Raw genomic sequence first — 26,425 nt, 5'->3', positions numbered from 1 at the left:
AGTGTCCCCCCTCTAGAGTCAAGTTTACACTTTTGGGTTCACAATATGTTTGACAAAATTATTTTAAATTACAAATCAGGTCATCCTGCCAAACTTCCCTGCTAAAATATACTGTAGGTCTGTCTGCTTGCTTTTCGTTGTCACAACCAAAACACCAATCACCAAACGAGGGGACTAATGCAAGTGTGGATTAAATCGACTTTACTACAAACTGTTAAAAGGCTGCATTCTGCAATAGGGACTGAAGTAACAGCAACCTAATTTTGTTGACAATGTTGAACATAAAACAGTGATACTCTTTTTAGAGTTGTATTAACTCAGCAGAGAACGTTCTCTCACCATTCAGTACAACTCAAATCTTGAGGGGCGTTTCTATAAAACATGCATCCAATCCCCTTGATCCCTTCCGCGGAACACAGTGAGTGCTGTGGCAAGGAAGAACAAGTTTCAACTCAAGTTTCAACTCAGGGATTGCACTCCTAGCAACAGACCAACGAACAAATACGGAAGATTATTTTAACAAAGTCATGAGGAATAAGGTATTTAAAATGCTTTCTATCCCATTTATTCAGAAATTCTGATGCAGAATATAAGTATTTGACTGCTGCATTTACATGACAACTGTAAATGATCTGTTGATAATATGTTTTTGTTCATCACTCCTCCATGTTTATATTTTTTCAAAACAATAGTGAACATGAGATGTCAATAAACGTACTGTAAAAAATAAATATATATGTAAGGGACAATCACCGAGGGGCTATGGGTTCTATGGAAAATAATGAATGAGGTGGAAGGTGTGTTGCACAATGGATTAGTCATCATTTTCTAATAGATGAGCGCATGGGCAGGAAGTGGTGACCAGAAGGCCCCAATCTCACACACACACACACACACACACACACACACACACACACACACACACACACACACACACACACACACACACACACACACACACACACACACGGAGAAGTTTCACTTACACTCACACACAGAGCACAGAGGAGAATGACCACTCAGAAACAATGGACATTGACTTTAAAAAAGAAGGAAAATAAATTAATTGGGACTGGAATTGATTCAAATATCTTACAGGTTGAAAATATTGGATAATGTTAAAAGGTGACTGAAGTCAAATGCTTAAGGATGAGATGTTAGTTTGTTGGAAGGTAAATTAGGACTATGTCTATTAGGCTCTGAGGATAAGGCCTTGGGGCACAGGTGTGGGCTCATTCCACAGGGTTTCTGCTGGTTTTTGCTCCTCCCTTGCACCTGACTGATGAAATTATGTCACTAATTAGCTGGTTGTCTAGGTCTTCTTATAAAGGAAAAACCGGACGTTGGGCCCTCCGTGGAAGGATTTGACGCCCCTGCCTGTAGGAGATTGATGGTGAAATATTATGATGTTGAAATAATAATAATAATAATATGGGATGCTGAGAGGTGCGGGGGGCCGCCTTAATCGACATCCATGTCTTCGGCACCCGGGGAACAGTGGGTTAACTGCCTTGCTCAGGTGCAGAACGACAGATTTTTACCTTGTCAGCTCGGGGTTCGATCCAGCAATCTTTCGGTTACTGGCCCAATAGGGCCCCTTGTAGTGGTCTACTGTGGAAGCTCTGGCCTGGATGATCCGGGGCGGCGCCAGGTGGAACAGGAGTGAGCATAGGCACTAGGCTCTGAGGATAGGCCACCTATTGTTAAGGCCCTTATCGCTGAGGTAGAAGAACTGTCCATAGCTATAAACTAACCCGGTGATAAGGTTGAGCGCCGTTTACCAGATCTGGAGGAATAATAGACAAGGAATAACGTTGGTACGCAGGTTCGAGCTGAGTTAATCTTGCAGAGGTGTTATCCTAGTCTGACACCTTCCATGGAGTTGCATTGTTTTCCAGAGAATGCATAGAGCCCAGAGTTGATTATTCATTTAACACCATGTCTATAATTTAACACATTTGCTGCTTGAAATGTGTTCAATTGCAGGTAGAAATGTGTTCAACATCCAATTAAATAGATAGCAAGTTTACTAGATAGCTACAGTAGTTGCCTTATTAACCAAACAAACATACTTGCTAGTTTAGCTAACCAAACCATCAGTCCCAGCTTACTATTATGAAAATTGAATTCAACAATGACAAATGACAACAATGTTTTCAATTAGTCTTTTGCCTTCAAAATCAGCTCAAACAGGACATGTAAGAATGAAGCCATTGAATTATACGTGCTGATATACCGTGCGTTTTAGTGCACACTCTAGAATGTCCTTTAAGTCAATCAGAAACGATTATTCAACAATGCCATGGTATAAGTATATTTATAAACTGGGTGGTTCAAGCCCTGAATGCTGATTGGCTAAAAGCCGTAGTATATCAGACCGTATACCACAGGTATGACAAAACATTTATTTTCATTGTTCTAATTACATTGGTAACCAGTTTATAATAGCAATAAGGCACTTCAGGGTTTGAGGTATGTGGCCAACATACCACGGCTAAGGGCTGTCATGGCACGCCGCATTGCGTCGTGCTTAATTTTCCGTATTAATTTAAATACATGTACTGTATGTATGTGAGCTGAAATGGTGAATTAAGGCCAGGAATGTATTTTCTTTTTTAAAATGTATTTGACCTTTATCTAACTAGGCAAGTCAGTTAAGAACAAATTCTTATTTTCAATGACGGCCTAGGAACAGTGGGTTAACTGCCTTGTTCAGGGGCAGAATGACAGATTTTTACCTTGTCACCTCGGGGATTTGATCTTGCAACCTTTCAGTTACTAGTCCAACACTCTAACCACTAGGCTACTTGGATTGCTTTACAAGTTAAACACTGGAACACAGGAATGTGTGATGTTGTAGCCTGAGGGCTTTTGTAGGTTATTAATTTAGTTTAATGATTTAACATTTGAAAGTCATTAGCCTATTTCTATCATCTACAGAGCTTACACTTTCTATCTGTTTATAACTTCTAACAGGGCTGGGATATAACCTACAGTATGAGTACTGGTCCCACTGGGCACACACTGGTTGAATCAACGTTGTTTCTATGTCATTTCAACAAAATGACGTTGAACCAACGTGGAATAGACGTAGAATTGACATGTGTGCCCAGTGGGGTGCGTTCATAATATCCTGGAAAAGTAATGGAATTTGTCTTACTGTGTTTTCCAGGCCTGGAAAAGTTTTAAAAAATTCTAAAATTCTAAATAAAAAAGTAACATATTTGTGAAATAACTATGTCGAAATAGTCTAGACTCTATTTTCCCTATCCATATTACATTAAATGTCATTTGAAATGATCATGAAATAGCCTAGCTAAAATATGTCATGAGTAATGTTACATGACGTAGAATTGCAGGAAATTAGCATCAAAACAACAACATTTTCCTAGGTTAACAGAACTATCTTTTGGTGGTCTATCACAATTAACAATCACCAAAATATGTCCAAATGCAGGCTCCGGCCAGCATTTTTCCTTCCAACCTTCACCAACTTATTTGGTATTTCACAATAGCTATTTAAGTCAGTGGAACAATTCGCATTCCTTACAATGGGCTAAAATATAGGGTAATTAGTGTGCTTTTGTCAGCAAGAACAACTTTTGACTGAAATGCTGTTTGTTTTCTAAATGTTGTCCTTGTAGATTTGGACATGACAAGAAACAATGCGACAAACTGGAGCTGCACTGCACTACTCGAACAACACTCTTAAAAACGTCAATACAGAACAACTTACCTGATCTGTGATGCCCTATGCTGCCACAACTTACATGCCACAGGAATGCTCAGCCTTCTCAGGAAGAATCACATGCACATAGCACAGAACAACTGGTCATGATAAAAAAAACTGTTTTCCTTCACTGTTAAAACACTGCTGTTATGGCTGGCAAAGTAATACTAACCCTTCCCAAGGCAGGAGGGGGTGGAATTCCCCTGGAGAGTGAATTCAGGGACTCACTCTCATTTCTAGATGTTTTGAGTGCAAATGAGTTTGAAGGAGAGCAAATCGAACCAGCAGTTGCATTGCAGACGGAGGCTGATTTTTACAAGGGAACCCCACCCAATTGGATTAACTTTTACCTGGCTGATGAGAACGCAAACTCTTATAACAGTGCCACACCTACAGAAAAAGGAAAGGCTGTTGGTATTATCAAGAGGGAAGGCTATGAGGAACTTAGGGAGCAGATTATGGTACTTCAACAGAGCCACTGGAGCACAACCACCATTAATCTTCAGCATGAGACAGGCAGTGGGGGGACCACCCTGGCCATGCAGGTACTCTGGGACCTGAGGAAACAGCTCAGATGTACTGTTCTGGTCAACCCTTCTTCTGACAAGACGTTTAATGCCAAACAAGCACAGAAAGACCTCAGTTTAGATACTAAGGCAATTGCCAAACAGGTGATAAGACTTTTCGAAGCAGGTGGTCCAGAAAAACAGAACACTGTGCTCCTCTTGCAAGACAACGAACACCTGAATAATTCTCTACAGGACATCCTCACCAGAGAAATAAATGAGCAAAAAATAAGTGCCAAATTCCCTGTGGTCATTATCATACATTGCATGCGCAATGTCAACCTTGGTGAAAATGCTGATGGGAAGACTAAAGAGGAAGAAAGAAGACACCAAAACCAAGAAGGAACCAAAACCAAAGAAGAGACCAAAACCAAAAAAGGGACCAAGACCACAGTGATCCTCAGAACTCAACTGTCAGACTCAGAGAAAGTCAGCTTTGAAAACAAAGAAGAGGAGCTGCGAATGTACCACGGACAGAAACTAATCATGTATTACAGCTTTAACATAATGCAATCTGATTTCAGTAAAGAATATGTGAGAGAAACACTTAGTTCAGAAAAAGGAATGAAAATCATTTCATTTGTGAAGGCAAACAAAACATCCCGCAAAACCAAACTTTTTGCATTTCTTGTGCTGCTAAATTCCTATGTTCCTGGCTCCTATCTGTTGCAGTCACAGTGTGAAGCATTCCTCAGGCATACAGACTCTTTGGATGTGGGGGGCATGCAGCCTTTCAGCGATCTCATGGTGGCATTCTCTAGGAAGAAGGGAGAAGACAAGCATGTTCACATGGCACACTCACTTATAGCTCATCAATGTGCTGAGTTACTGGCCGACGCTGGTGTGACCAGGAGTGAGACGATACTGGACTTTCTGAAGTTCGTAGCCAAAGCCCAAATACAGCTATCCTTGTTCCAGTACTTCAAAGACATGCTAACTAAGAGAGAAACAACCCCAAAGGGACAGGAGAAGTTTTCCAGATTGATCCAAGATATTGAGGACAAAGAAGGCGTTCACACTTGTTTAACTGTCTTGAAAAATGCATCAGATACATTCATGCTTGATCCGTTTTACCCCCAAGCTCTTGCTCGCTTTTACTACATCAAAGTGAGGGACTATGACAAAGCTGAGAAGGAGGCTATAGAAGCTAAAAGGAGAGAGCCCAGAAATTCATTCATTGCTGATACACTGGGACAAGTCCATAAGAATCATTTGAAGACCAAACCGGTGTCATCATGTGCAAGAAACACTTTGTCCTATGCTGAAAAGGCCATCAAGGCCTTCAAACAGGAGGAAGAGTTGGCTGAAAAAGAAAAAAGAACTGGCCTAGAACATTACAGCATCTTTAACAATAGGGGGCACTTTGGCTTTTTGCAGGTTGCGAACACTGTTTTTTATTCCCTTACCAAGATCACCCAAACATGGAAAAATCTTCTCACCCAGAAAACATCAGCAGAACATCTTCCTCAACTATTTAAAGATAGAAAAATCGAGAAGTACAAGCCTCTCCTCGCCAGTCTCAGAGATGATGTTGAAAGGAAATGGGAGTTTTTTGAGAGATACCTCACTTACTCTGAGCCCAGTAACTTAAGGGACCAGCCACCGTACTTTGAGCGAGATATCAATGATTGCTATGCGAATTACATGAGTACACCCAGACTGTTCCATGCACAGAAACCAGGGGGTGTACAGTTTCAGAAACTTCAAGAGAAAAAGGCCTCTACCTTTCCTGGACTGCTCTCCTGTGTCAATCAAAACACCAGTAAGTCTGAGTTGCGACACATCACAGAATTGTGGAGAACAATCTATGATCAAAAAGAAAAAAGTGGCAATGTGAACATTGTCTGCAATTACATCCTGGCCAACATCATCCAGACCAATGGGCCAGTGACATTTCCAGAACCCACAATTCTACCACAACTAAGAGCCATTCTTCAGAAGTTCATGAAGGAAGACAAAAGAGAACTCTGGACCCCAGAGTTTTACCTCCTTGTCCTGCTACTATTTTGGCCCGAGGAAGCAAGAGAGGAGGATGGCACCAACGACATTGACTTCAACATGTATGTTGGGCTTATGAAACGTGCATATAACAACAAATACAAGAAGTATCTTCGATCCAGAGAACTTGTGTCCCTGTTCTACCTGGGAAAGGGTGACGGTTTGAGAAGACTTGTTTTCAAATTTAAAATAAACAACCAATGTGAACAGTCTGAGACGGAGGAGAATCCAGGGCAGAGTTTTCAAAGCCAACTTCTTCGTGTCAATGGAGTGGTCAGAGAGCATAAGGCATTTGTCCATATTGCAGACAAAGAGATTGAGATTTGTCCCAAAAAACAGGCCAGTGTGTGGAAGGATGGCAACATCTCATTTTACCTTGGCTTCAATATCAGTGGCCCTGTGGCTTTTGACATAAAGTACACAATGCGTACAGTAGGATCTGGAGCAAATGTTCAGAAACAAATGGATGATGCCATTGGATCAGAGGAAACCAGGATAGAAGAATCAAAAACATTAAATCAAGGTCAGTCATACCTTCACTTGTATTAGATCTGTTCCACATGATGGGTCCCGTTTAAATGTTAGTAATTTGTATAAAACTTTATGAGCTAAATGTTTACCTGGTAATGCGTGACTCCTCCTTGTTCATGTTACCCAGACTTTGGGGGAAATTTAGGTGACATAATGACAAATGAATATACAGATGGATGTTAGTCTTTACAGAACATTATGTGAACATGAAGTAAATATCTCGATTTATATTAGACATTAATGTTAGACATTTTACCTCTTTTGGTAGCAGAGCAAATTTGTTTTCTCTGATTAGCCATATGGTAAACTACTCATCAAAGGTGTACATCATGTGAAAACATTTCCTATTTCAGGGATTCCAATGGGCTGTAAGACTTGTAGACACATTCAGGTAAGTAAGAAAATATACATTTTGGGTCCCTGACATCACTGCATGTTTGGAGTCAATTCCATTATAATTTCAGTAAATTAAATTTAATTGCAGTTCACTCCCTGAATTGACTGAATTGAAATGCAAGTAACCCCAACCCTGCTACAATCAATCAATCAATCAATCAATCAATCAATCAATCAATCAATCAATCAATCAATCAATCAATCAATACACCTTTTTATACAGTTTAAATGTTGTTTACAAATGTGTCTGTCACAAGGTGCTTTACAAAACCTAAGCCTAAACTCCAGGGAGATCAAGCCATTTCCACAATTGCTAGGACAAATTAGTTTGGTCGGAGGAAGGCCTTTAGGAAACCTTTAGTGACCAGAACCCCCCTCCCCCACCCCTCCAGGACTCCACAAACTGGCTTCAGGTTCGACCATCAGTCTCCATGGAAGGAGGAGAGAAAATGTACAGGTAAATCTGCAGCTTCCTTTTATCCATGTTCATAGAATAAGCACTTGTCCAGGAGAAGAGGGTGAAGATGAATATTGTGTATACATGAGTATCATAACCACAATATTCGAATATTCTGAATAATGCTGTGCATCTAGTCAAGGATGGTTATGTCTGGTGATGCTATGTGTATCTCAAAGTTACATCATCCCACTGGGCAACAACTGGCTGAATCAACTTTATTCCCACGTCATTTTCATCAAATCAAACTTTATTTGTCACAAGCGCCGAATACAACAAGTGTATACCTTACCGGGAAATGCTTGCCTACAAGCTCTTAACCAACAGTGCAATTCAAGAAGAGTTAAGAAAACATTTACCAAATAGACTAAAGTAAAAAAATAAAAATAACACAGGGGGTACCGGTACTGAGTCAGTGTGCGGGAGTTCAGGTTAGTTGAGGTAATTTGTACATGTAGGTAGTGGTGAAGTGACTATGATAATAAACTATAATAGATCATAAACAGCCAGTAGCAGCAGTGTACAAAAGGGAAGGCTCAATGTAAATAGTCCTGTGGCGATTTTATTAATTGTTCAGCAGTCTTATGGCTTGGGGTAGAAGCTGTTGAGGAGCCTTTTGGTCCTAGACTTAGCGCTCCGGTACCGCTTGCCATGCGGTAGCAGAGAAAACAGTCTATAACTTGGGTGACTGGAGTCTCTGACAGTTTTATGGGCTTTCCTTTGACACCGCCTATTATATAGGTCCTGGATGGCAGGAAGCTTGGCCCCAGTGATGTACTGGGCCGTTCACACTACCCTTTGTAGCACCTTACGGTCAGATGCCGAGCAGTTGCCATACCAGGCGGTGATGCAACCGGTCAGGATGCTCTCGATGGTGCAGCTGTAGAACCTTTTGAGGATCTGGGGACCAATGCCAAATCTTTTCAGTCTCCTGAGGGGGAAAAGGTTTTGTTGTGCCCTCTTCATGACTGTCTTGGTATGTTTGGACCATGATAATTTGTTGGTGATGTGGACACCAAGGAACTTGAAACTCTCGACCCGCTCCAGTACAGCCCCGTTGATGTTAATGGGGGCCTGTTCGACCCGCCTTTTCCTGTAGTCCTTGATCAGCTCCTTTGTCTTGCTCACGTTGAGGGAGAGGTTGTTGTCCTGGCACCACACTGCCAGTTCTCTGACCTCCTCCCTATAGGCCGTCTCATCGTTGTCGGTGATCAGGCCTACCACTGTTGTCATCAACAAACTTAATAATTGTGTTGGAGTTGTGTTTGGCCACGCAGCAGTGAGTGAACAGGGAGTACAGGAGGGGACTAAGTACACACCCTGAGGGGCCCCAGTGTTAAGGATCAGCGTGGCAGATGTGTTGTTGCCTACTCTTACCATCTGGGGGCGGTCCGTCAGGAAGTCCAGGATCCAGTTGCGGAGGGAGGTGTTTCGTCCCAGAGTCCTTAGCTTTGTGATGAGCTTCGTGGGCACTATGGTGTTGAACGCTGAGCTGTAGTCAATGAACAGCATTCTCACATAGGTGTTCCTTTTGTCTAGGTGTGAAAGGGCAGTGTGGAGTGCGATTGAGATTGCATCATCTGTGGATCTGTTGGGGCGGTATGGGAATTGGAGTGGGTCTCGGGTGTCCAGGAGGATGCTGTTGATGTGAGCCATGACCAGCCTTTCAAAGCACTTCATGGCTACCGACGTGAGTGCCACAGGGTGGTAATAATTTAGGCAGGTTACCATCAAATCAAATGTATTTGTCACATACACATGGTTAGCAGGTGTTAATGCAAGTGTAGTGAAATGCTTGTGCTTCTAGTTCCAACCATGCAGTAATATCTAACAACAACAAAAAAGGGAATCAGTGGCAGATAGTAGGCCGGTGACGATGACCGCCGAGCGCCACCCGAGCAGGTGGGAGTCGTGACACAAGTAATATAACCTAACATTTTCACAACAACTACCTTATACACACAAGTGTAAAGGAATGAATACGAATATGTACATAAAAATATATAAATGAGTGATGGCCGAACGGCATAGGCAAGATGCAATAGATGGTATAGAGTACAGTACATACATATGAGATGAGTAATGTAGGGTATGAAAACATATAAAGCGGCATTGTTTAAGTGGCTAGTGATACATTACATCAAGATGGCAAGATGCAGTAGATGGTATAGCGTACATTATATACATATGAGATGAGTAATGTAGGGTATTTAAACATTATATAATATAAAGTGGCTAGTGATAAATTGATTACATCAATTTTCTCATTTTTAAAGTGGCTGGAGTTGAGTCAGTATGTTGGCAGCAGCCACTCAATGTTAGTGATGGCTGTTTAACAGTCTGATGGCCTTGAGATAGAAGCTGTTTTTCAGTCTCCCGGTCCCCGATTTGATGCACCTGTACTGACTTCGCCTTCTGGATGATAGCGGGGTGAACAGGCAGTGGCTCCGGTGATTGATGTCCTTGATGATCTTTTTGGCCTTCCTGTGACATCGGGTGGTGTAGGTGTCCTGGAGGGCAGTTAGTTTGCACCCGGTGATGTGCTGTGCAGACGTCACTACCCTCTGGAGAGCCTTCAGTTTGTCCGTGATGTGTACGCCGAGGAACTTAAAACTCTCCACCCTCTCCACTACTGTCCCGTCAATGTAGATAGTGGGCTGCTCCCTCTGCTGTTTCCTGAAGTCCATGATCATCTCCTTTGTTTTGTTGACATTGAGTGAGAGGTTATTTTCCTGACACCACACTCCGAGGGCCCTCACCTCCTCCCTGTAGGCCGTCTCGTCGTTGTTGGTAATCAAGCCTACCACTGAAGTGTCGTCTGCAAACTTGATGATTGAGTTGGAGGCGTGCATGGCCACGCAGTCATGGGTGAGCAGGGAGTACAGGAGAGGGCTGAGAACGAGCACAGGGACGATGGTGGTCTGCTTGAAACATGTAGGTATTACAGACTCGGTCAGGGAGAGGTTGAACCTGTCAGTGAAGACACTTGACAGTTGGTCCACGCATGCTTTGAGTACACGTCCTGGTAATCCGTCTGGCCCAGCGGCTTTGTGAATGTTGACCTGTTTAAAGGTTTTGTTCACATCGGCTACCGAGAGCGTTATCACACAGTCATCCAGAACAGCTTGTGCTCTCGTGCATGCTTCAGTGTTGCTTGCCTCGAAGTGAGCATAAAAGGCATTTAGCTCATCTGGTAGGCTCGCATCACTGGGCAGCTCGCGTCTGGGTTTCCCTTTGTAGTCCGTAATAGTTTTCAAGCCCTGCCACATCTGACGAGTGTCAGAGCCAGTGAAGTATGATTCAATCTTAATCCTGTATTGACACTTTGCTTGTTTGATGGTTCGTCTGAGGGCATAGCGGGATTTCTTAGAAGCGTCCGGATTAGTTTCCCGCTCCTTGAAAGCGGCAGCCCTAGCCTTTAGCTCGATGTGGATGTTGCCTGTAATAGCTTCTGGTTGGGATATGTACGTACGGTCACTGTGGGGACAACGTCGTCGATGCACTTATTGATGAAGCCGGTGACTGAGGTGGTGTACCCTTCAATGCCATTGGATGAATCCCGGAACATATTCCAGTCTGTGCTAGCAAAACAGTCCTGTAGTGTAGCATCTGCATCATCTGACCACTTCTGTTTTGAGTACTTCAAGGTACTTCCTGCTTTAGTTTTTGCTTGTAAGCAGGAATCAGGAGGATAGAATTATGGTCAGATTTGCTAAATGGAGGGCGGGGGAGAGCTTTGTATGTGTCTCTGTGTGTGGAGTAAAGGTGGTCTAGGAATTTTTGTCCTCTGGTTGCACATGTGACATGCTGGTAAAAATTTGATTAAACTGGTTTAAGTTTGCCTGTATTAAAGTCCCCGGCCACTAGGAGCGCTGCTTCTAGGTGAGCATTTTCTTCTTTGCTTATGGCCTTTTAGAGTTGGTTGAGAGCGGTCTTAGTGCCAGCTTCGATCGGTGGTGGTAAATAGACTGCTACGAATAATATAGATGAGCACTCTCTTGGTAGATAGTGTAGTCTACAGCTTATCATCAGGTACTCTACCTCAGGCGAGCAATACCTCAAGACTTTCTTAATATTAGAAGTCATCAATGTGATGACGTTGAATCAACGTGGAAAAGTGATTTGATTTGCAAAAAGTCATCAACGTAATGGAACTTGGTCATTTTTCACCAAACTTTTAACCTAAGTCCAATGACATTGTGTCATTTTTTGTTGACATCACATTGAGTTCATGTTAATTGACAACTCAACCAAATGTTAATCAAAACTAGATGTTTAATTGACATCTGTGCCCAGTTAGATGTATTAAAGTCCTACTCCAGTCTCCTTTTCAGCTCATTTATCACCTGATTTACATAACAAAAGGCATTGTCCCTCAAGCAAAGAATGTTTTTCATCGACTACTGCTCAGCCTTCAACGCCATAGTGCCCTCCAAGCTCATCACCAAGCTCAGGGCCCTGGGACTCCTCCCTCTGCAACTGGATCCTGGTCTTTCTGACGGGCCTCCCCCAGCTGGTGAGGGTAGGCAACAACAAATCCTCCATGCTGACCCTCAACACATGGGCCCCTCAGAGGTGCGTGCCTAGTCCCCTCCTGTACTCCCTGTTTTCCACGACTGCGTGGCCGTACACGACTCCAACACCTTCATTAAGTTTGCTGACGACACGACAGTGGTAGTAGACCTGATCACCAACAATGATGAGACAGCCTATAGGGAGGAGGTCATTGACCTGGCATGCCAGGACAACAACCTTTCCCTCAACTTCAGCAAGATAAAAGAGCTTATCGTGGACTACAGGAAACGGTGGGCCGAGCACGCCCCTATCCACATCGACGTGGCTGTAGTGGAGCGGGTGGAGCGGGTTGAGAGCTTCAAGTTCCTCGGTGTTCATATTGTAGGTTGGTGTAAATCCCTATCAACTAAGAATGAGAAGACTCCATTATTATGTGAATAAATGCAACAGGCCCTGTGCGTATCCGGAAGATCTTGTAAGATCCCTTCATGTGACCTGACCTGACCTCGGCCCCCATTCCTCACTAATCCATAGCTATCCACCCTTATCAGTGACCGCATCCATATGATTGCCTTTTCCATTACTTAGTAACTTTCCAGCCCATGGCTCTTATCCAACCTCTATTGACCCCACCATATACAGTGAGGGGAAAAAAGTATTTGATCCCCTGGTGATTTTGTACGTTTGCCCACTGACAAAGAAATTATCAGTCTATAATTTTAATGGTAGGTTTATTTGAACAGTGAGAGACAGAATAACAACAAAAAAATCCAGAAAAACACATGTAAAAAATGTAATAAAATTATTAGCATTTTAATGAGGGAAATAAGTATTTGACCCCTCTACAAAACATGACTTAGAACTTGGTGGCAAAACCCTTGTTGGCAATCACAAAGGTCAGACGTTTCTTGTAGTTGGCCACCAGGTTTGCACACATCTCAGGAGGGATTTTGTCCCACTCCTCTTTGCAGATCTTCTCCAAGTCATTAAGGTTTCGAGGCTGATGTTTGGCAACTCGAACCTTCAGCTCCCTCACAGATTTTCTATGGGATTAAGGTCTGGAGACTGGCAAGGCCACTCCAGGACCTTAATGTGCTTCTTCTTGAGCCACTCCTTTGTTGCCTTGGCCGTGTGTTTTGGGTCATTGTCATGCTGGAATACCCATCCACGACCCATTTTCAATGCCCTGGCTGAGGGAAGGAGGTTCTCACCCAAGATTTGACGGTACATGGCCCCGTCCATCGTCCCTTTGATGCGGTAAAGTTGTCCTGTCCCCTTAGTAGAAAAACTACCCCAAAGCATAATGTTTCCACCTCCATGTTTGACGGTGGGGATGGTGTTCTTGGGGTCATAGGCAGCATTCCTCCTCCTCCAAACACGGCGAGTTGATGCCAAAGAGCTCCATTTTGGTCTCATCAGACCACAACACTTTCACCCAGTTGTCCTCTGAATCATTCAGATGTTCATTGGCAAACTTCAGACGGGCATGTATATGTGCTTTCTTGAGCAGGGGGACCTTGCGGGCGCTGCAAGATTTCAGTCCTTCATGGCGTAGTGTGTTACCGATTGTTTTATTGGTGACTATGGTCCCAGCTGCCTTGAGATCATTGACAAGATCCTCCCGTGTAGTTCTGGGCTGATCCCTCACCGTTCTCATGATCATTGCAACTCCACGAGGTGAGATCTTGCATGGAGCCCCAGGCCGAGGGAGATTGACAGTTCTTTTGTGTTTCTTCCATTTGCGAATAATCGCACCAACTGTTGTCACCTTCTCACCAAGCTGCTTGGTGATGGTCTTGTAGCCCATTCCAGCCTTGTGTAGGTCTACAATCTTGTCCCTGACATTCTTAGAGAGCTCTTTGGTCTTGGCCATGGTGGAGAGTTTGGAATCTGATTGATTGATTGCTTCTGTGGACAGGTGTCTTTTATACAGGTAACAAACTGAGATTAAGAGCACTCCCTTTAAGAGTGTGCTCCTAATCTCAGCTCGTTACCTGTATAAAAGACACCTGGGAGCCAGAAATCTTTTTGATTGAGAGGGGGTCAAATACTTATTTCCCTCATTAAAATGCAAATAATTTATAACATTTTGACATGTGTTTTTCTGGATTTTTTTTGTTATTCTGTCTCTCACTGGTCAAATTAACCTACCATTAAAGTTATTGACTGATCATTTCTGTGTCAGTGGGCAAATGTACAAAATCAGCAGGGGATCAAATATTTTTTTACCTCACTGTAACCATTAACTTCTAGTATAGCAAGTATTTCGAACTAGAACCCAACACTATAATGAACATGTGTCTAACTTCCACCGTTATGCAATTAGTAAGAGACTAGATACAAATAGCTAATCCTGGTGAACAATCTTTTTGCAGTCATTTATTGAGGAAAGTAGATCAGGGTGGAACACGATCATATGCTATGTGTATAGTGTAAATAAAACTTCCAATAGACCTACTCAATAATAAACGTATAGTCAATCAAAGAATTACTCTGTCAAACGAGGAATTAATTTACTCAATTTAACCAATACGATTTATTAGTCACAAAATAATTTACATTCAATTAGTGTACATGAAATACACGATAAATTACAGAATACACAGAGTAAATTACCATCATCAATAAGACTTAACGTGTTTACACATGTTTTCTGTTTAGAATAATCTCTAAGAGAAAATCTATCTGTCTGATACACACAGGAGCTTGGTACAAGTTCTCAAAGTATGAGCGAATTCACTGTCCTTTTAACCAAATTCAAGCAGGAACTCTCCCCCAACCTGAATTAACGTATTTGCTAGTTAAAACAAAAGGCAGGATCAACACTCATTCTCTAAACGAATCACCACACCTCAGAACTTTATGATAGGTGCGCACCACTGTTTCCCCGTAACAATAAATCCATAGCACTTACAGTACAATGTAACATATCAATATTCATAGATCTTTATGAGCTCTTGAAATTATCCAAATGACAATTTCATTCACACAGTAACATTCATTTAAGCATTTAAAATTTTCATCAGTCTTCACACCTCTCCTGGCATCAGTGGCATCAGTGAATGTCTCATCCCGGAGGTTGCCACCGCAAAGGTGTGGCTGTCTCCTGTGATTTTCAAATATACGAATCATGATTGAGTCATCATGCTGGGCCTCTGCACCAGCAATTCGCGAGTATCACTTTCTCTCATTTTCCACCAACACCACTAAGGAATTAACATGGTCCACACACACCAACACAGTCGTGAAGAAGGCATGCCAATGCCACTTCCCCTTCAAGACGCTGAAAAGTTTGGGCATTGGCCCTGAAATCCTCAAAGTTCTACACCTGCACCATTGAGAGCATCTTGACTGGCTGCGTCACCGCTTGGTATGGCAACTGCTTGGCATCTGACTGTAACCGATGTGAAATGGTTAGCTAGTTAGCGGGGTGCGCTAGTAGCATTTAAATCGGTGACATCACTCGCTCTGAGACCTGAAGTAGTTGTTCCCCTTGCTCTGCAAGGGCTGCGGCTTTTGTGGCGCGATGGGTAACGATGCTTCGTGGGTGTCAGTTGTCTATGTGTGCAGAGGGTCCCTGGTTTGAGCCCAGGTAGGGGTGAGGAGAGGGACGGAAGCTATACTGTTACAAAGGCACTACAGAGGGTAGTGCATATGGCCCAGTACATCACTGGGGTCGAGCTCCCTGCCATCCAGGAGTCAGAGGTAAGCCCTAAAAATGGTTAAAGACACCAGCCACCCAAGTCATTGAATTTTCTCTCTGCTGCTGCCTTGCATGTGGTACCAATGCACCAAGTCTGGAACCAACAGGAACGTGAACAGCTTCTACCCCCAAGCCATAAGACTGCTAAATAGTCTAGGTTGCTATTAGGTTAACTATCTGCATTGACCGTCCATTGCACTAACTCTTTTGACTCATCACATACGCTGCCGCTATTGCTTATTTACCTCTACCCATTGTGTACATATCTACCTCTGTCATGGTTGTCGTCGGTTAAGGAGGACCAAAACGCAGCAGGTATGTGTATGCTCATCTTGAATATTATTTATTTTCAAAATGAATACAAAAATAACAAAACACGAGAACTAACGAACGAACAACAACAAACAGTCTGGCAAAGCCTAAGGCTCAACACAGAACAATCACCCACAAATACCAAACACAAACACACCCTACTATATGGGACTCTCAATCAAAGGCAGATAGACAACACCTGCCTTCAACTGAGAGTCCCAACCCCAATTAACCAAACATAGACATACACCTAAACATAAACCAACACCCGGAATTACTAAATCAAACACCCTTTTAACAAAACACACCACCCTGAACCACATAAAACAAATACCCTCTGCCACGTCCTGACCAAACTACAAAACAATTAACCTTATACTGGCCAGGACGTGACAGTACCCCCCCCTTAAAGGTGCTACCCCGGAAGCACCTTAACAAAAAATAACCCCAAGCAACACCAAAAGAAAAATTCCCCTTTTCTAAAGGGAGGGAAGGGAGGGTGGCTGCCGTCAACGACGGCACTGTGCTACACCCCCCCTCCCCAACCCACCTATTTCTGGAGGTGGCTCCGGCTCAGGCCGTTCCAGGCTGTCTGGGCAGTCTGGCAGCTCGGGACAGTCTGGGCAGTCTGGCAACTCGGGACAGTCTGGGCAGTCTGGCAACTCGGGACAGTCTGGGCAGTCTGGCAACTCGGGACAGTCTGGGCAGTCTGGCAACTCGGGACAGTCTGGGCAGTCTGGCAACTCGGGACAGTCTGGCAACTCGGGACAGTCTAGGCAGTCTGGCAACTCGGGACAGTCTGGGCAGTCTGGCCACTCGGGACAGTCTGGGCAGTCTGGCCACTCGGGACAGTCTGGGCAGTCTGGCCACTCGGGACAGTCTGGGCAGTCTGGCCACTCGGGACAGTCTGGGCAGTCTGGCCACTCCGGCAGTTCAGCGCAGTCTGGCCGCTCCGGCAGCTCAGGGCAGTCTGGCCGCTCCGGCAGCTCAGGGCAGTCTGGCCGCTCCGGCAGCTCAGCGCAGTCTGGCCGCTCCGGCAGCTCAGCGCAGTCTGGCCGCTCCGGCAGTTCAGCACAGTCTGGCAGCTCCGGCGACTGTTGACTGGCGGGCAGCTCCGACGACTGTTGACTGGCGGGCAGCTCCGACGACTGTTGACTGGCGGGCAGCTCCGACGACTGTTGACTGGCGGGCAGCTCCGACGACTGTTGACTGGCGGGCAGCTTCGACGACTGTTGACTGGCGGGCAGCTCCGACGACTGTTGACTGGCGGGCAGCTCCGACGACTGTTGACTGGCGGGCAGCTCCGACGACTGTTGACTGGCGGGCAGCTCCGACGACTGTTGACTGGCGGGCAGCTCCGACGACTGTTGACTGGCGGGCAGCTCTGACGACTGTTGACTGGCGGTGCTGGGTTTACGCACTTGAAGGCTAGTGCGGGGAGCGGGAACAGGACGAGTCGGACTGGGTTGACGCACTTCCGGGTCCGCACGAGAGACAGGAGCTGGAAACCCAGGGCTATGGAGGCGCACAGCCGGTCTAGATCTTACCTCCTGCACAACCCGCCTTGGCTGGATGGAACTAGTAGCCCTGTACGAGCGGGGTGCTCGTACAGGGCAGACTGGGCTGTGCAGGGGCCTGATGGTAGCCGTGCGTAGAGCGGGAGTTGGGTAGCCTGGTCCTCGGAGGCGTACCGGCGACCAGATGCGCTGCGCAGGCATCCTCCTACCAGGCTGGATGCCCGCTCTAGCACGGCACCTGTGAGGGGCTGGAATAACTCGCACCGGACTGTGCGTGCGTATGGGTGAGATAGTGCGCTTCTCAGCGAAACATAGCGCTCTCCACCCCATACTCTCCTCCATATAACCACGGGTAGCTGGCTTCCGGCTCTTCCTACGCCTAGCCAAACTACCCGTGTGCCCCCCCAAATTTTTTTATTGGGGGTGCCTCTCGTGCTTCTCCCTCAGCGCGTCCATGGCCTCGTACCTCCGCCTCTCTGCCTTGGCTGCCTCAATTTCCCACTGCGGGCGGCGATAATCCCCAGCCTGGTGCCAAGGTCCGGCCCCGTCTAGAACTTCCTCCCAGGTCCACTTCTCCCGCCAGTCCAACTCGAAGTCCCTCTGCTCCTTCCTCTGCTGCTTGGTCCATCGTTGGTGGGTGATTCTGTCACGGTTGTCGTCGGTTAAGGAGGACCAAAACGCAGCAGGTATGTGTATGCTCATCTTGAATATTATTTATTTTCAAAATGAATACAAAAATAACAAAACACGAGAACTAACGAACGAACAACAACAACAACAACAACAACAACAACAAACAGTCGGGCAAAGCCTAAGGCTCAACACAGAACAATCACCCACAAATACCAAACACAAACACACCCTACTATATGGGACTCTCAATCAAAGGCAGATAGACAACACCTGCCTTCAACTGAGAGTCCCAACCCCAATTAACCAAACATAGACATACACTCACTAGACTCCACATAGAAATACCTAAACATAAACCAACACCCGGAATTACTAAATCAAACACCCTTTTAACAAAACACACCACCCTGAACCACATAAAACAAATACCCTCTGCCACGTCCTGACCAAACTACAAAACAATTAACCTTATACTGGCCAGGACGTGACAACCTCAATTACCTCGTACCCCTGCGTGATGACTTAGGGTACTGGTAACTCATGTATATAGCCACGTTAGCGTTACTCATTGTGCATTTATTCCTTGTGTTATAATCTTTCTGTTATTTTTCTGTTTTTCTCTCTGCATTGTGGGAAGTAAGTAAACATTTCACTGTTAGTCTACACCTGTTGTTTACAAATCATGTGACAAATAAAATTTGATTTGATTTGCAGCAAGGGGGGAGGCCGATGACATCACAAATCCCCATCAGACCAACTCCTTGAATACCCTACTCATTGGTAGTTTACAGTTGTGTGTAAAAAAACACTATTTTGGTCTAAGCTAAAAAATTGACCATTTGGTGTGTGTACTTTACTGTATTTATACTTGGGATATCACTTTTCAACAGTAAAAGTTTTTAAAAAATCCCTGGAGGACATCTTTAACGATACAAGATAAGAGCTGCATGTACAGTAAGAGATGTCTGAAGTATATAAAGCTGTCCGTTGGTCCAACCACTTCATCCTTTGACATGTTTTGCTTGACTTTTTTTGTTACCTCAGGCACCAGTCCCCCAAAGGGTGCTATGAGTGCACCGTGTCTGGACTTCGCTGGGTGTGTGAGAGCAATGTCATTCTGAAGTACCACTACAGGAACTGGGAACCCTACAGTCAACTTCTGAAACGCATCCAGTCTACACAAGGTGGTCCATTGCTGGACATCACTATGGAGTTTGGTGAACTGGAGGAAGTTCATCTGCCACACTTCATCTGTTTAGGTCAAATAATATAACATATTCTGAAAAAAATTGTTGTGTAATTTAACTTTTTAAAAATTAACAAAATAAAAGTTTCTATTTGTTTTATTTGAGTTCAAGCTCATCTTGACTAAAGGACTTAACATTGTTCTTGATTGTGCTGAATTAATAATATAAGATTTTTTTAATTCTCTCCAATTGATTGTGTTGTGCAGGGACCAACCCTTCCCTGGGGAATGACATGAAGATTCTTCATGTAGAGGAACATGGAGTGTCTTTTGAGGAAGTGCATGAGGTCACCCGATTCCATGTTAAGCTTCTTCGTCCTAAGTTCTCATCTATTTCACTGACCTTTCCCTTTTTTTGGGACGTAGAAGTACACTGTAATGTGGTACTCTATCTGGCAGTGAAAGAGGAAACACTAATTTCACGGCTGTACCTGCTCCTGAGAAACTCCAGTCAACAAGAGGTAAGGCACCAACCATCATTAAGTGTCTATGTTGACTGTTAGGCCGGGATTCAATCCAATTGTGCTTGTAGACAATGCCACGTTCCCGGAGATCACATTCAAGGTAAACGCAGCATAGGTCGGTCATTACCTTTTTAAATGCCATCTTTAAATATTTTTATTCACAGACTTGCATGATCAGAGTTGCATGTTGTTGTGTGAATTATTGGGCAGACTTACTGCTCCATTGTTCATTTTATAGGCTGTGCAGAAAGAGGAGGAAGATCAGATGTCCAAAGGATATTCCAAATTTCTCCTGTCAAGTCCAAATGGCCCCCTAAAGCTGAAAAGTCATTTTGCGCTCCAAAATCCCCATGCCAAATCTATCAAACCACAGGTGCAGATTAGGCATATGACTCTGACATTTAATTCAAAGTTCTAATATTTTTATCTATTCATTAAGTTTGACCTCTCTTTCTTTCTCTCGCTCTCGTTCTCTCATATTCTCTTCTGTTTGTCTTTTTTGTTTCTGTCTCATTCGTTGCACCATATGGCCGTCCATACAGAAGATTCAGCTGTTACCTGAAGACATCGAACCAAGCCGTTTTAAGATGGTTATGGATAATACAGGGATTGACATTCAGATGGCGTTAATCGGAGATGATGGAAATACAGTATGGGATGATATACTATCAAAAGGTAAGCGATAGATGCCACTCATAACTTACATTTTTGGACAGATACTATTAAAACCCTCTACAGTCTAGGGGGGAGTCTCATCTTTTGATAGAGGGGTCATAACGACCAAACCATTTGGGCGCTACAGACGTTTTCGTGAGAAGTCTTATTTTCAGGATGTCTCGTGGTCTGAAAAACACCGCTCTAGCGCTGCCACCTTTCATCTAACTTAAACTAACGGCTTTTGATGAGGACTTTTTTATTCCGCTAATTAGACTCTAGGGGGTTAAAGTTTTAAGATGTATTATCATTTTTGTCTGTTTATTTTTCAGATGAATACAACGATGCCACTCATTCAATGTGTAAGTTTGTTTTCATGAGTCATAGTCAGTGAGGCGCAAAGCTACAAAACATTCAGAACATACAGAGCATTCAGATAGAAATATGTTATGTATACTGAACAAAAATATAAACGCAACAATTTCAACTGTTTTACTGAGTTACTTCATATCAGTCAATTGGAAATCAGTCAATTTAAATAAATAAATTAGGCCCTAATTTAGGGATTTCACATGACTGGGAAGGGGCACAGCTATTGCAGGGCCTGGGGGGGGGGCATAGGCCCAGCAACTTGGGAGCCAGGCCCAGCCAATCAGAATTAGTGCTTTATTACAGAAATAAATACTCCTCAGTTTCATCAGCTGTCCGGGTGGCTGGTCTCAGATGATCCCACAGGTGAAAAAGCCGGATGTGGAGGTCCTGGGCTGACGTGGTTACACGTGGTCTGCGGTTGTGAGGCCAGTTGAACATACTGCCAAATTCTCTAAAACGATGTGCGAGAGAAATTAACATTAAATTATCTGGCAACAGCTCTGGTGGACATTCCTGCAGTCAGCATGCCAATTGCACGCTCCCTCAACTTGAGACATCTGTGGCATTGTGTTGTCTGACAAAACTGCACATTTGAGTGGCCTTTTATTGTCCTCAGCACAAGGTGCACCTGTGTAATGATCATGCTGTTTAATCAGCTTCTTGATATGCCACAGCTGTCAGGTGGATGGATTATCTTGGCAAAGGAGAAATGCTCACTAACAGGGATGTAAACAAATTTGTGCACAATTTCAGAGAAAGTAGCTTTTTGTGTGTATGGAACATTTCTGGGATAATTTATTTCAGCTCATGAAACATGGGACCAACACTTTTTACATGTTGCATTTATACTTTAGTTAAGTGTAAAACAGATAATGTAGGATAGGAAATATTTTCAGCTCTATACAAGACATAACTATCAAAAGGAATGGTAACTGGAGAGACCTCAAGTGGTTAAAACCTGTTGAGGCCAGGGGGCAGGATCTTATCCCGGTATTGGGATTCATTGTCATGTGACCATGGCGGGGAATTCAAAACTGCAAGAGTAATCATTTCAAATAATCAAATAATCAACTATTTTCCTCCATTTGAAAGATATATCTCCTAAATCTAACCACGCTGTCCGATTTTCAGAGGCTTTACGGAGAATGCATAAAGTTAGGTTATGTGAGGAGAGTACATTGACAATAGCTGCGTGTAATGTTTAGCCAATTCAAAGAAGGGCATCAACAGACAGAAAACTAGCTAGAATTATGCACTTACCTTTGACAATCTGCATCAGATGACACTCATAGGACATTATGTTATACAATACATGCATTTTTAGTTCCATCAAGTTCATATTTATATCCAAAAACAGCATTTACAGTCGCGGTGAAATTCAGAATTTTTTTCGGCTCGAATGCTCCCAGTGAATCTAGCATTACAAATCACGGAATTACTATTCGAAAACATTGGTAAATTATAATATTGTCATTCAAAGAATAATATATTATCATCTCGTAATTGCTACCGAATGGCCAGATCTCAAAATAACTTTACTGGGAAATCACATTTTGCAATAAACTTGGTACTATGCTAACAACAATAAGCTATAAGCTAAGCTAAGCTAAGCTATACCGTTAGCATTAGCATCATCTAATATCGATAATAACATTCTAAATATCCCCTTACCTTTGATTATCTCCATCAGAAGGCGCTGCCAGAGATCCCAGGTCCAGAACAAATGTGGTTTCTTTTGACAAAGTTCATAATTTATGTCCAAATAGTTAGCGTTCAGTAGGCTCCCACAAAATGAGGTGGGCAGTGTAAAGTCACGCCGAAAAGCTAAAGAAAACCTAGTAAATAATCTATTTACGTTTCTTCAAACATGTCAAACGTTGTTTAGCATTAATCTTTTGGTCCATTTTTAACGTGAAACATCAGTAAACATCAGTAATATTTTCACACAACCTATCAAGTGTCTAGAATAAACGATTATGACAAAGACACTCTTCTCAGATTTATGCGCAGGCGCAAAAAATGAAGTGATGACGTGGCAACTTGTAAGCATTCTAATTCGGTCTGTATTCATCACAGATGCTTCAAACAACTTTCTAAAGATCGTTGACATCTAGTGGAAGCCTTAGGAGTTGCGAACTGAATCCTTTCTCACTGTGGTATCAATAAAACAATGACACTAAATAGTACAGTCACAAAATTCTCATTTTTTTTCATCTATTTTTCACAGGTTTTTGCCTGCAATATGAGTTTTGTTATACTTACAGACACCATTCAAACTGTTTTAGAACATTCAGAGTGTTTTCTATCCAAATCTGGTAATAATATGCATATCCTAGCTTCTGAGTTGGTGTAGGAGGCAGTTAAAAATGAGCACATATTTTTTTCAAAATTCTCAATACTGCCCCCGTGGCCCGTAGAGGTTAGTTAAAGGAGGGAACTTTGCTATCATCACATGTCTTTATTTGTTACATTTAACCCATTCTTCTTTCTCTCTGCCTCCTCCTCTTTCCTCTCTATCACTCTCTGCCTCCTCCTCTTTCCTCTCTCTCTATCACACTCTGCCTCCTCCTCTGACTTGCAGAACCTAATCCAAAAATGCTGACGTCTGTGTCATAGTGGTTAAATATACTTCACTAGATCAACCCAGTAAGGAAAGATTGAAGCTGACCAAATGAAGCCACTGATGATAACTTGGCCAAGGACCTTCCTCAATTCATTTATGGTTTTGATTAAATAAATATTAGAACGCCTCTGGATTAACTGATATAAAAATTGTAATTACACAGGCATAACCTCACAGTCCAGTCATCACCTCTCCAGCATCTCTGTATTGTCCTGGACCACTGAGTCATATAATGTTCTGACTTAGGAATGGATAAGCAGCTGTCGTTCACAGGGTCATATTCATACCAGAGCCTAGTACAGAAGCTCTGATTAGAAACAATGTCAAAAATGGACTGTAACTGAAAAGAAAATGTGTTTTATTGATACTGTGTTGTCATGAATTGATGGTCTTATATTATAAACATTGCTTTTATTTGTATTTTTGGTGTTTGATTCTATGTTTTGTATTTGAAGTAGTGTATTCATCAGACCCTGTCACTCAATCAAATGGTATGCCATATATTTATGAAGTAGATTTTTGTTGATAAAGTACATTTTTTCATGTTGATGATGTTTTTAATGACATGTATTTTATTTTCTATAATGCTGTAATAGATCTGCTGTGATGGATTTATGATTTATACATTTTCAAAGACTCCAGATGTTGTTAGGGTTTGGCCCGGGATAGGCCGTCATTGTAATTAAGAATTTGTTCTTAACTGACCTGCCTAGTTAAATAAAAGGCATATAAAGTATATCATATATGTATTGGATAACGGCACAATCATTTGGGCTTGGGCTTATTAAAAGTCAATGTAGGGCTCATAAAAGGTGTATTTAATATATGGCTCATCAGGCTCTGCTAGCATCAGATTTGAATTTTCATGCTGATCAAAGCTCTAATCAAATCCAGACATGTATATGCTTTATAATGCTTCATAATGCTTTTGAATGACACTTCCTGTTTTGGCGGGAAATACCGGGTTAGATCCTTTGCTATGAGACTTGAAATTGAGCTCAGGTGCATCCTGTTTCCATTGATCATCATTCAGATGTTTCTACAACTTGATTGGTGTCCACCTGTGGTAAATTCAATTGATTGGACATGATTTATAAAGGCACACACCTGTCTATATAAAGGTCCCACAGTTGGCAGTACATGTCAGTGCAAAAACCAAGCCATGATATTTGACTAGGGGAGGGGTGATATTTGACTAGGGAGGGGTGATATTTGACTAGGGTAGGGGTGATATTTGACATGGGGAGGGGTGATATTTGACTAGGGGAGGGGTGATATTTGACTAGGGAGGGGTGATATTTGACTAGGGGAGGGGTGATATTTGACATGGGGAGGGGTGATATTTGACTAGGGGAGGGGTGATATTTGACTAGGGGAGGGGTGATATTTGACTAGGGGAGGGGTGATATTTGACTAGGGGAGGGGTGATATTTGACTAGGGGAGGGGTGATATTTGACTAGGGAAGGGGTGAGGTTTGACTAGGGGAGGGGGGATATTTGACTAGGGGAGGGGGGATATTTGACTAGGGGACGGGGGATATTTGACTAGGGGAGGGGGGATATTGACTAGGGGAGGGGGGATATTTGACTAGGGGAGGGGGGATATTTGACTAGTGCAGGTTGATATTTGACTAGGGGAGGGGTGATATTTGACTAGGGGAGGGGTGATATTTGACTAGTGCAGGTTGATATTTGACTAGGGGAGGGGGGATATTTGACTAGTGCAGGTTGATATTTGACTAGGGGAGGGGGATATTTGACTAGGGGAGGGGGGATATTTGACTAGGGGAGGGGGGATATTTGACTGGGGGAGGGGGGGATATTTGACTAGGGGAGGGATGATATTTGACTAGGGGACGGGGGATATTTGACTAGTGCAGGTTGATATTTGACTAGGGGACGGGGGATATTTGACTAGTGCAGGTTGATATTTGACTAGGGGAGGGGTGATATTTGACTAGGGAAGGGGTGATATTTGACTAGGGGAGGGGGGATATTTGACTAGGGGAGGGGGGATATTTGACTAGGGGAGGGGTGATAGTCGCTCTGGATAAGAGCGTCTGCTAAATGACTTAAATGTAAATGTAAATGTGATATTTCACTAGGGGACAGGGGATATTTGACTAGGGAGGGGGGATATTTGACTAGGGGAGGGGTGATATTTGACTAGGGGAGGGGTGATATTTGACTAGGGGAGGGGTGATATTTGACTAGGGGAGGGTGATATTTGACTAGGGGAGGGGGGATATTTGACTAGGGGACGGGGGATATTTGACTAGGGGAGGGGTGATATTTGACTAGGTGAGGGGGGATATTTGACTAGGTGAGGGGTGATATTTGACTAGGGGAGGGGGGATATTTGACTAGGGGAGGGGTGATATTTGACTAGGGGAGGGGGGATATTTGACTAGGGGACGGGGGATATTTGACTAGGGGAGGGGTGATATTTGACTAGGGGAGGGGTGATATTTGACTAGGTGAGGGGGGATATTTGACTAGGGGACGGCGGATATTTGACTAGGGGAGGGTGATATTTGACTAGGGAAGGGGTGAGGTTTGACTAGGGGTGGGGGGATATTTGACTAGGGAAGGGGTGAGGTTTGACTATGGGAGGGGGGATATTTGACTAGGGGAGGAGGGATATTTGACATGGGGAGGGGTGATATTTGACTCGGGGAGGGGGGATATTTGACTAGGGGACGGGTGAT

The 26,425-nt window shown here is 43.5% G+C and overlaps 1 protein-coding gene across 2 annotated transcripts; it reads left to right on the top strand.

Moving 5' to 3' along the window:
* Positions 1 to 382: 382 nt before the first annotated feature.
* LOC115204541 (sterile alpha motif domain-containing protein 9-like) lies at positions 383 to 24,471 on the top strand. Of its 2 annotated transcripts, XM_029770206.1 has the most exons (10): positions 383 to 539; positions 3,645 to 6,817; positions 7,179 to 7,216; positions 7,614 to 7,678; positions 19,403 to 19,617; positions 19,812 to 20,065; positions 20,307 to 20,441; positions 20,611 to 20,743; positions 21,055 to 21,084; positions 23,676 to 24,471. In XM_029770206.1, coding segments are annotated over exons 2-10 (3,810 nt in total). In that variant the 5' UTR covers positions 383 to 539; positions 3,645 to 3,879; the 3' UTR covers positions 23,678 to 24,471. The 2 variants fall into 2 exon arrangements, with proteins under 2 accessions (XP_029626066.1, XP_029626065.1); XM_029770205.1 differs by lacking the exon at positions 23,676 to 24,471 and having other exon boundaries at positions 21,055 to 21,213.
* Positions 24,472 to 26,425: the final 1,954 nt, after the last annotated feature.

This window comes from Salmo trutta, chromosome 12 (genome assembly GCF_901001165.1).
Source record: "Salmo trutta chromosome 12, fSalTru1.1, whole genome shotgun sequence".
NCBI classification, from domain to species: Eukaryota; Metazoa; Chordata; class Actinopteri; order Salmoniformes; family Salmonidae; genus Salmo; species Salmo trutta.
This window is presented reverse-complemented; position numbering and strand designations above follow the sequence as displayed.